This window comes from Gaeumannomyces tritici, assembly GCF_000145635.1.
Source record: "Gaeumannomyces tritici R3-111a-1 unplaced genomic scaffold supercont2.3, whole genome shotgun sequence".
In the NCBI taxonomy this organism is placed as follows: Eukaryota; Fungi; Ascomycota; class Sordariomycetes; order Magnaporthales; family Magnaporthaceae; genus Gaeumannomyces; species Gaeumannomyces tritici.
The window spans coordinates 4,683,625-4,692,987 of NW_008804547.1; the positions used below are offsets into that span (position 1 = coordinate 4,683,625).

At 58.9% G+C, this 9,363-nt stretch overlaps 4 protein-coding genes across 4 annotated transcripts; all 4 read left to right on the top strand.

Annotated features, from left to right (window-relative positions):
* Window positions 1–152: 152 nt before the first annotated feature.
* On the top strand, window positions 153–1,822 carry GGTG_06698 (hypothetical protein). The gene has a single exon (XM_009224519.1). The coding sequence runs from the start codon at window positions 308–310 to the stop codon at window positions 1,559–1,561; it is 1,254 nt and encodes a 417-aa protein (XP_009222783.1). The 5' UTR covers window positions 153–307; the 3' UTR covers window positions 1,562–1,822.
* Window positions 1,823–2,535: 713 nt separating this feature from the next.
* On the top strand, window positions 2,536–3,541 carry GGTG_06699 (hypothetical protein; the record flags this gene model as incomplete). Its single annotated transcript, XM_009224520.1, has 4 exons — window positions 2,536–2,725; window positions 2,783–2,925; window positions 3,073–3,120; window positions 3,239–3,541. 4 exons carry the CDS (start codon window positions 2,536–2,538, stop codon window positions 3,344–3,346), a joined length of 489 nt encoding a protein of 162 aa, XP_009222784.1. The 3' UTR covers window positions 3,347–3,541.
* Window positions 3,542–3,607: 66 nt separating this feature from the next.
* Window positions 3,608–7,393, top strand: GGTG_06700 (hypothetical protein). The gene has a single exon (XM_009224521.1). It carries the CDS (start codon window positions 3,652–3,654, stop codon window positions 7,222–7,224), a length of 3,573 nt encoding a protein of 1,190 aa, XP_009222785.1. The 5' UTR covers window positions 3,608–3,651; the 3' UTR covers window positions 7,225–7,393.
* A 340-nt stretch (window positions 7,394–7,733) lies between these two features.
* GGTG_06701 (hypothetical protein) lies at window positions 7,734–8,645 on the top strand. Its single transcript, XM_009224522.1, has one exon. The coding sequence runs from the start codon at window positions 7,780–7,782 to the stop codon at window positions 8,449–8,451; it is 672 nt and encodes a 223-aa protein (XP_009222786.1). The 5' UTR covers window positions 7,734–7,779; the 3' UTR covers window positions 8,452–8,645.
* The last annotated feature ends 718 nt before the right edge of the window (window positions 8,646–9,363 follow it).

Consider the following 9,363-nt stretch of genomic DNA (forward strand, 5'->3'; position numbering starts at 1 on the left):
TACCTTTGGATGCATATGTCATGCAGGAGGCCGTCCAATTCTGCGACCAACAGCGTTCTGCCTGGTAGCAGGCCTGGGCCATCAGTTCGTGGCTGGGTACATGTAACCTCCGACCAGGCATATTCGCACCACATCAGCGATTGCGGGGTTGTGGCCATCTTTGTCTTTTCTTCACATAGCACCCATCGGCCCTCCGATTCTCCCCACCCCTTTTGCCGGCCTTTTCTATTTTCTATCCCGCACACGATAGTCAGAGAGAAACCACCGACAGCCGCATCGTTAGCCTGGCCAGCTCAGATCATTGAGAATGAATCAAACGGACAACATATCTGCTTCGGCGTTTGCAAGTCTGGCACTGCCTGCACCACCCGAACCGCTTTCTGTACCACCCAAGCCGCTTTCCTTTTTCTCGATCCCGCTACACTGGAACGCCAAAACCGCCTATGACGATCTGCCCCCTTTTCTCTTCCGAGTCTCCCATCCGAAGTCTTTCGCTCGGCTAGGTGGCGGCTGGGCGCTTTCGAGGGATGCTTCCAGCCCTGACAACTATGAAAGTAGCCGACTAGGGTTGGGTCCCCGCAGCAATGAAGAGGTTGCGGCTGCCCTCAACCGGCATCTCTGGTGGTTGGACACGGAACCCGGGCACAGCAACTTTGTCTCATGGACGACGTCACTTCTCTTCGCGCTCAAGTTTGCCTTTTGCAACAAACAACAGGGGACCCCATCTGAGTGTATCAGGCTCTGCATGGTCAACACACAGAAATTTCCGAAGGGGGTCTTTGTCCGCGACATTTACCTGATCGGGGCGTACAAGCACTACCTGCCGACATACGAACAACGTGTTTCTGGCGACGGGAAAACCCTTACTTCGCTCCTGGATCTCCGCACTCAGGGCTTGTACTTTGGCGAGTTCCTCTCGCAGGGGGCACTTGGAATCGACGGCAAATCCTGCATCGTCTCACTCTCAGACCTGGAGGACCGCGGCCTGCTGTGGCTGCTTCCGGAGCTGGACGCGCACGACAAGGAGCTGCAATTGGCGAGACGGGTGCTGAACGAGCGGACGAAATGGTTGGCGGACGACTGGATGAAATGGTCCGACGTACCGCTCTCCCCGCGGTTGCCTGTCGACCTAGGGCGCCTCGTCGACCTGTTCGAGCCCGACTTTCGTCTGGCCGCGGCCACCGCCCTGCTGTCTTTGGAGCCCAGAGATCCCAGAGACCACGGCCTGATGTGGGACATGGTCCAGGTTGTGACAAGATACCCCGATGACGCCACGCTGAAGCATTATTACTCTCGCCAGCACACCGACGACCTAGAAATGCCCGAGGTCAACCAGTACAGCACTATCATCACCAATCTGGCCATCATCCTGGAGAGAAGGAAGGAATTGCTTGTGTCGATAAGGCCAGCGACGGCCTTGACCCAGACCGACCCGCAGGTCGAAGCGGAGTCCGCTCAAGGCAGTATGGCCGTCTGGGAAGAAGCTTGGCGCCGTGCGTACCCTGATTTGAAGAAGAAGGTTGTGGGTAGTGGAGGATTACTCTCTTTTTCCAGAAGGTAATCAGGCAGCGTGGTTGTCATCCAGCATGTAGCACGTTTGTGGGACAAAACAACCACTCTTCTTCTCGGGTTTTACAAAAGCGGCTGCAGAGCGGCAATAAGCGCCGCGACTCCAGTCACCGACAGCCACTAGTTGTTGTCGCCTACGCGGCCCGCCGACGAACTCGTCTTGACTGCCAACAGTCTCCTCAGCATCATGAACCTAGTCGGTAAACTCGCCGTACGCATCGATATCACCCTTCCTTCTAGAGTTCAAACCTCCTCATGTGCTTGCGCTCCTGTCCAAGGATCGACGTCAGAGGTTGTGTGAGCGAGCTTCGCATTGCTCCTCAGTTGATTTCCAGGATGGTAAGCCCATCCCATGAAGGATTGTCGTTCGCTGCGTGGCCCTTTACCTGTGCTATGTGCTCACTTGGTAAACATGGTATTCGGCAATGGAGCAGTCCGGTTGGTTCACGGTCTTGCTTTTACTCTTTCGTGTTGTGCTGAATACCAAATTGGACTCCGCCTCGTTCCTCTGGCCGATGGGTTGATGCTGCTCAACAATCTTGCCACCGCCCAACAGGGTACCTCCGCACGCGGCATGGTAGGTAACATGAACTGTATGTGATGCGCGGGGGTGGGGCATTAGCTGGTGCCGGCTGGTCGTGTAGCATTTGATGACTGCCCTTTTGGGCAAGGCCCCCATCGTTCTGCGCCAACAACCACGCCTCATGGTCAAGGTCGCGCTGCACCTGAGGGCTGAGGGCTGAGGGCTGCGCGGCGCACACGCGCATCGTGCCGCTGCGACAAGCCCAGCCCTCAATAAAAGGGCGAGCGCTTCCGGGCTTCACCAACCCCGCTGGCTCTTCTGCTCGCACTCAACAACGGCCTGCCTGCCACCAACTACACTAGATACCTTGACGCCACTCTATCTACCCTCCTCCTCGCTCGTAAAATCGCTCGCCATCTCCAGCGCAACTCACATTCCACGCCATGTCTGCCCCAGTCCCCACCGGCGAGGAGTATCTCGCACAGCCAGAGATCCAAGCCGTGCTGGAAAAGCGCCCCGAGATCAAGGCCTTCCTCGATAAGCATCCATTCGTTGTCCTCGGCCGCGCCGCCTACGAGGCTCATTCCAAGACCTTCACCGAGCTCAAGGACAACGAGGTCTTTGAGTACGAGAGTAAGCCCTTCCCCGAGATGGTCCTCTGCTAGATGTACTTTTACAGCACCAAGAAAGGCGCCGATCCCGACCTCCAAAACAAGCGCCTCTTTGCCGCGGCTGCCATCAACGATGAGTACCTGGAGAAGCGCTTCCAAGCCAGCGCCAGGGGCCCTGCCGACGGGAACCAGTACGATGACCTTGACGGATGCCTCCTCGAGGTGTGGAGAAAGAAATAAACGCTTGAATGGTTCCCTTGCCGAGCATGGGTCGTTCCGATGGACGGGCGCGCTGAATGGAGAGTCGAATATGCGCAATAAAATAAAAGAAACCCCGATTTTGTCATTTCTGGATCTAACTTGCCATAGGTGCTGGTAATCCACGTAGTCCGCGCTGCCGCGATGGGCGCCATTCGCGTATGCCACGAAAGCCAGCTGCATGAAGCGACAGCCACTCAATATATGTGTGTGCCAATAGTTCCTCTCGATTCGGACTTCCTGTCACAGTGGCTTGCATGCTTCATGCGACACGGAGCAACCCCGCGTCCGGACAGCGACGTGGCGATACTTGGAGCGCAGCATCTCTAGCAGCCCCGACGCCACATCGGTTCCAGACCCGCCCCCAAGGCGGTACGAGATGTGATCCTGTCGAATGCTTCATTCTTCAGCCTTCCCCCATTTGAAGAAGACACCGTCAGCAATCAGTGGTATGAATACGGCGCGAAGTTGCATTTAGAAGCCTTAAGAATGTCAGTTTCACCAGCATCTCTCCCGGGCATCCAGTCAGTATTTCCAAAATCTATCCTCTTGACACTGGACGTCGAAAATAAATTTCCGGTTGGATCTTCAGATTCCCTTATGCGGCACTACTCCTTGCTCAGTTTTCCCGCACTTCTTATACTGTAAAAAAAAAAAAAAAGGAACAGTATCCTCTACGAAACCCAAAACATGTCACCTCCCGTCTTGGACCCGCTGGCCAAAGGTCACTTTCAAGACAACCCTGAAAACCCCTTCCGGGAGCTTGGGATACACCATGAGATGGACCTGGAGATGAGACACGAGCAACTCCCCAAGTTCGGTGACCCCAACGTGAAGAAGTTCAGCTACAAAAAGCTGAGCAACATGCACAAGCGCATTCGCCTGCTCACTCTCAACTCTGGGGCTAAAGAGACCAACGAGGTCGAGTGCCGGCTGTTTGAGGGCGAGATCAGCCAGGGCCAGGTGCTGCGCGTGGAGAACGGCGCTGCCCTGAAGGAGGAGATTATTTCTTACGAAGCTCTCTCTTGGTCCTGGGGGACCCGGAAGCCCATATACCAGACACTGATCCGCGAGGGCGACGAGCGGTACGAGAAGAAGGCGTCCCCGGACCTGGTGTGGGCTCTCCGGTTCCTGCGGTACCCAAACAGGGACCGGGTGCTCTGGATCGACGCGCTGTGCATCGATCAGGGGAACGTGGAGGAGAAGAACCACCAGGTCCAGATGATGAGCCAGATCTATAGCTACGCTAGCAGCGTCTGCATCTGGCTGGGCCTGGACGACTCCAACACGCACATGGCCATCAAGTTCATCCGGGAGGAGATCCTCCAGCTCGAGCAGTTCGACGACCTCTGCCAGAACTCGGAGAACTCGCAGAAGTGGCGGAGCCTGCTGCTGCTGATGCAGAAGCAGTGGTTCTTCCGCCGGTGGGTGGTCCAGGAGATCGCGCTGGCCCGGCAGGCCACCATCTACTGCGGCCCGGACCAGATCGACTGGAAGGACTTCTCGGTGGCGGTCGAGCTGTTTGTCGAGGTCGAGACGGCGACGCACCGGCTGAGCGAGGTCATGAAGAAGGACCCCAACTTTTATCACGTCCCGGGCTGGTTCGAATACGTGAGCGCCCTCGGGGCGAGCCTGCTCGTCGAGGCCACGGGTATGATCTTCCGCTACTACAAGTCCAAGGCAGCCCCGAAGGGTCTACCCGCGATCGAGGAGGCAGCAGACGCCGACATCAAGAAACAGCGAGCGGAATCTCCCGGGGAGTCGGATTCGGGCGCCGAAAGCTCCGAGCTGCAGTACGACATCCATGAAATTCCCGAATCAGACGACGAGGGGCCAGACCAGCAGCGGGGCATGCCCGAGCACTTAGCAAGCACGCCTGGAACGCCTGGCACGCCTGGCGCGGGCAATTCCCAGGGACAGACGGACGTGAAGGAGCCCCACACGCCCGAGGACCCCATCTCCCAGCGGCGGCCCCTGCTCAGCCTCGAGTACCTCGTCTCCCGGCTGTCCATCTTCGAGGCCACCGAGCCCCGCGACGCCATCTACGCGCTCCTGGCCATCGCGAATGACGGCTATCCGGCCGCCCAAGGGTCGGGGGGCGATACCCTGAGCTCGATGCACGCGTACCTGGGCAGCCCGGCCGGCCAGCAGCGGCAAAAGGCGTTCCCCGTCGACTACGGGCGATCCTACGCGGACGTGTGCCAGAACTTCATCGAGTTCTGCATCAAGAAGCCAAACGACGACTCCAGGGCCGAGCGAAAGGGGTGGACGCGCGAGAGGACGGACAGGACTCGAGCAATGGACATTATATGTCGGCCCTGGGCGCCCGAGCCCAAGCCCGGCTCTTCGATACGATCCACCCGCCCTGCTGGGCAGCAGAACCAGCGAAACGGGGCGTTGATCGAGTACTGGAGAGACCACGGCAAGAAGATCAAGAGTATCCGGAAAGCCGCATGGGATAAACACAAGGAAAAGGCTAAGGATTCAAAAAGAGGACCCCGCGCCAGAGACGAGTTCTTCAACCCGCCATGGAAAAAGTACTTCCCCAGGAAGGACCCGCACAGCAAGCACGAGGCCGAAGACGACGAGGAGGCGGCCAAGCTGCCCTCCTGGATACCCAGGCTGGCGGGCGCGCCATTCGCCATGCACAACCAGGCGGGCGTGCACATCATGAAGATGGGCCGCAAGAACGCGGATCCCCTGGTCGGCTTCCCCAGCTCGGTGCGCAACTACGACGCGGTGCAGGGGATCGAGGTGGACATGGACACGCTCGAGTTCCGCAAGAGCCGCCGGTTCGGGACGCACTCCATGTTCATCAAGGGCTTCGTGCTCGAGGAGGTCAAGGCCACTACGCACCCTTCGCAGTCCGGGAACATACCGCAGGAGTGGCTGAGCATGGCGGGGTGGAAGATCAAGAACTTTGGCGACCCGGAAAGCGACAGCGGGCCCCCGGACGAGTTCTGGCGCACGCTCGTGGCCGACAGGGGGAGGAACAGCCGGAACCCGCCCTACTACTACAAAAAGGCGTGTAAGGAGTCGGTGTACAAGGGCGGCCTGCAGAGCGGGTCCGTCAACACGTCGGACCTCATCAACAACGAGCGCAACTCCATCGTCGCCCAGTTCTGCCGGCGCGTCCAGGCCGTCATCTGGAACCGGCTGATGGTCAAGACGGACCACGGGAACCTCGGCATCACGGCCAAGGGCGTTAGGAAGGGGGACCTCGTGTGCATCCTCTACGGCTGCAGCGTCCCCGTCATACTTCGCGAGACCCAAAAGCCCAAGGACGAGCAGGACGAGGACAGCGGGGAGGAGGAGATGATGCGGGAGACCGAGAAGGTCATGCGGCGCGGCATGGCGACGATGCAGAGCAACAAGAGGCGCAGGACTAAATTCAATGCCATCCCCGAGGACCCCCAGCCGGATTGGAAGCAGAGGCCTCCAAGAGCCCGGACGGGAGCCAATGAGACAAAGCCTGAAGAGGGAGCCAAGGAGACAAAGCCCGAAGAGGGAGCCAAGGAGACAAAGTCCGAAGAGGTTCGCTGGGTTGGGCCCGATGGGACACCAAAATGTACAAAGAAGCAAGTCAGGGAATGGCAGCGGGAATACAACACGAAACCGAAGAAGGGGAAACCGAAGAAGGGGAAACCGGAGGAGGGGGTGCCAGGAAACTCCGACCAGGGGAGCAGCCGCGAACGCACCAGCGCACAGGAAAGCACGGACAAACGGGAGGAGGACGCCCGGAGCAAGGACAAGGTCGACGACTTTCTAAGGGCACCGAGGGTGCCGCGCAAGGTCTACTACAAGTTCCTGGGCGAGTGCTACATCCACGGCATGATGGACGGCGAGGCCATGTCCCGCAAGGCGGACTCGGAGGAGGCCGAGATCGAGAGGCGGGACCAGTTCGACCTCTTCCGCAAGGAGCAGAAGCCGGCGGCGGGCAAGGGCAAAGAACCGGAGGGGAGGCAGGGGGTGTACGGGGTGCCGGAGGAGCTCAGGGACAAGGCCAAGGACGTGCAGGAGGTGATCGCCAAACGCACAGAGTACCACCGGAAGCGAAAGGACAAGTACGTGGCCATGCTGCAGGAGTGGGAGGACCTCGAGAGGAGCATGAAGCCCAGGGTATATCCCGTCAAGGACGCGAGGAGGGCGCCCGAGTGGCTGCGGAGGCGAGCCGAGGCGGACCCGGAGCAGCAGGCCGAGGCGGACGGGTGGGACCACTTCAGGGACAAGCTGCGGTGCGACACCATCTTTGAGCTGCGGTAGGCTATGCGGTCCGCGGGTTTCCTGCCTTGGATGCCTTGGCTTTGGTTGCATAGGGTGTGATGACCGCCATCTCGCCACCAGCCTCCTCAACGTGCACTCAGGCGCCCTCCGTTCTTGGCGGGTATCATTGGGCCCGTTCGTTTCAAACATGTTGTCGGCGCGGCACGGCAATTGGCCGTCAAAGCCAAACGTGCTATTTTTACGACCGTTGCGTGGAATCAGCCCTGCACACACCCACATATCCCAGACTACCCCCAGCCCGTCCCAACAGGCGCTTGGACGCGTTGACTCGAGGCTGCTAAAAGCGTCAAAAAGCTTGGATGGATCCAATGCCAAAAGAGGCAACCTGTAAAGCTGCCCCGGCCGGTGCTTGCTTTCAAGAGACAAGAGGTGTATATAACCACAGTCTCCCGCTTGCTTCCATGATGTGATTGTTTCCTGCTTCATCAGCCCACCAGCTATCTCAATTCAGTCCTCGCCTTTTCCTTTTGTCTTTTTTTCCTTTTGTCTTTTTTCCTTTTGTCTTTTCTTCTTCTTCTCTTTCCCTCAGCAACTATGCAGCTTTGGCACGCCATCTGCCTCGCCAGCTTGGCCGTGGCCGCCCCGACCCATGGGCGCCTCGGCGACGCCCAGGTCGAAAAGCGCGAGCCCACCCCCTCGCCGAACCACCTGTCCGTCACGGGCGCCGAGGGCGCTCTCGAGGCGCGCGCCTACCGCGCCCCCGAGGTCGAGAAGCGCCAGCGCAAGCGCCCGGGCAGGAGCCACAAGAGCATTGGAAGCGGTGTTGCTACTTGCATGAGTATTCAGTGCACCGACGGCATTGCTAAGCGCAGCAACGACGCGGTCGAGAAGCGCGAGCCCAAGCGCAGCAACAACGCGGTCGAAAAGCGCCGGCTCAAGCGCCCGGGCGGGGGCTACAAGAGCATTGGAAGCGGTGTTGCTACTTGCATGGGTAGTACTGGGTGCGGCGACGGCCTTGCTAAGCGCAGCAACAACGCGGTCGAAAAGCGCGAGCCCAAGCGCAGCGACAACGCGGTCGAAAAGCGCGAGCCCAAGCGCCCGGGCGGGGGCTACAAGAGCATTGGAAGCGGTGTTGCTACTTGCATGGGTAGTAGGTGCGGCGACTTTGCTAAGCGCAGCGACGACGCGGTCGAGAGGCGCTTCGTTTCGGTCGACAAGATCGGCGGCGGCATCGCGCCCGCCTACAACCCCAGGGTCCGGACCTAGAGACCCGGGCGGCCGGACTGGCCGACGCCTTCGGGTTGGCTCGGCCGGAGCGGCTCTGGTTGAAGGAACAACCCTAGGGGTGGTGGCTGCGGTTTTGCTCTTCTTGCTTGTTTCGTGTGCGTTTGCCGTCTGCGTGTGGGATTTAGCTTTGTTTAGCTCTGCTTTTGGGTTTTTTTTTCTTGGCTCTTGTTTTTGCTTTGCCTTTTCTAATTTTTGCTTCTTGATTTCTGCTTTTCCTTGGCGTCTGGTTCGTTTAGTCTTATAGCATAGGCAGGCATTTTCGGCCTCGGAACGAATCGAATCTTTGACTCCCTAGGTCTTTTGATGTTTACGAATTCGGTAAGACAGTATGCTGCTGCCTGGTGGGATTGGTTTTGGGCATGTCACCCAACGCAGGCAGCAACACCCAGTTTTGGAAGCCATGCACAAAATGGTGTCTTGGTCCACTTCACGCAATCTCGGCAAAAGTTTGGGGCGGGTGGCCTTGCATGAGAAAGGAGGCGGTGCTTGGAATTGATCACTATCTTCAACAGTGTCTCTAACAGTGACATGGCCGCCGTTTTCTTATTTTCGATGGCGAGCCTTCTTGGCTTTTTAGATGCAAAAAAAAAGAAGCAAGTTCTAATGACAGAGGCAGACAAGATGTTACCAGCAACGGCACCAGCGCCAGGAACGCCATCAGTCCTACCAACAACCCCTGCCGCGCCATCGCCAACGCTTCAACACGCCGGCGCCTCGCTAGCCCAAGAGCACGAGATGACGCCGCCGACGCCGCCGTCGCCCCTGAGCTCGGCCGTCAGGACCCCGTCGCGGACCCCGTCGCCCGAGCCGCCACAAGCCACGACCGGCGGCCCCGGCGGTGGCCAAGCCGCGCCGGCGCGAGAGCCAAGCCTCGCCCAGACCCCGGGCCCT

Excerpts from the sequence above, each read along its gene's own strand:
- GGTG_06701 (XM_009224522.1), top strand. The coding sequence starts at position 7,780 with ATGCAGCTTTGGCACGCCATCTGCCTCGCCAGCTTGGCCGTGGCCGCC.
- GGTG_06700 (XM_009224521.1), top strand. The coding sequence starts at position 3,652 with ATGTCACCTCCCGTCTTGGACCCGCTGGCCAAAGGTCACTTTCAAGAC.
- GGTG_06698 (XM_009224519.1), top strand. The coding sequence starts at position 308 with ATGAATCAAACGGACAACATATCTGCTTCGGCGTTTGCAAGTCTGGCA.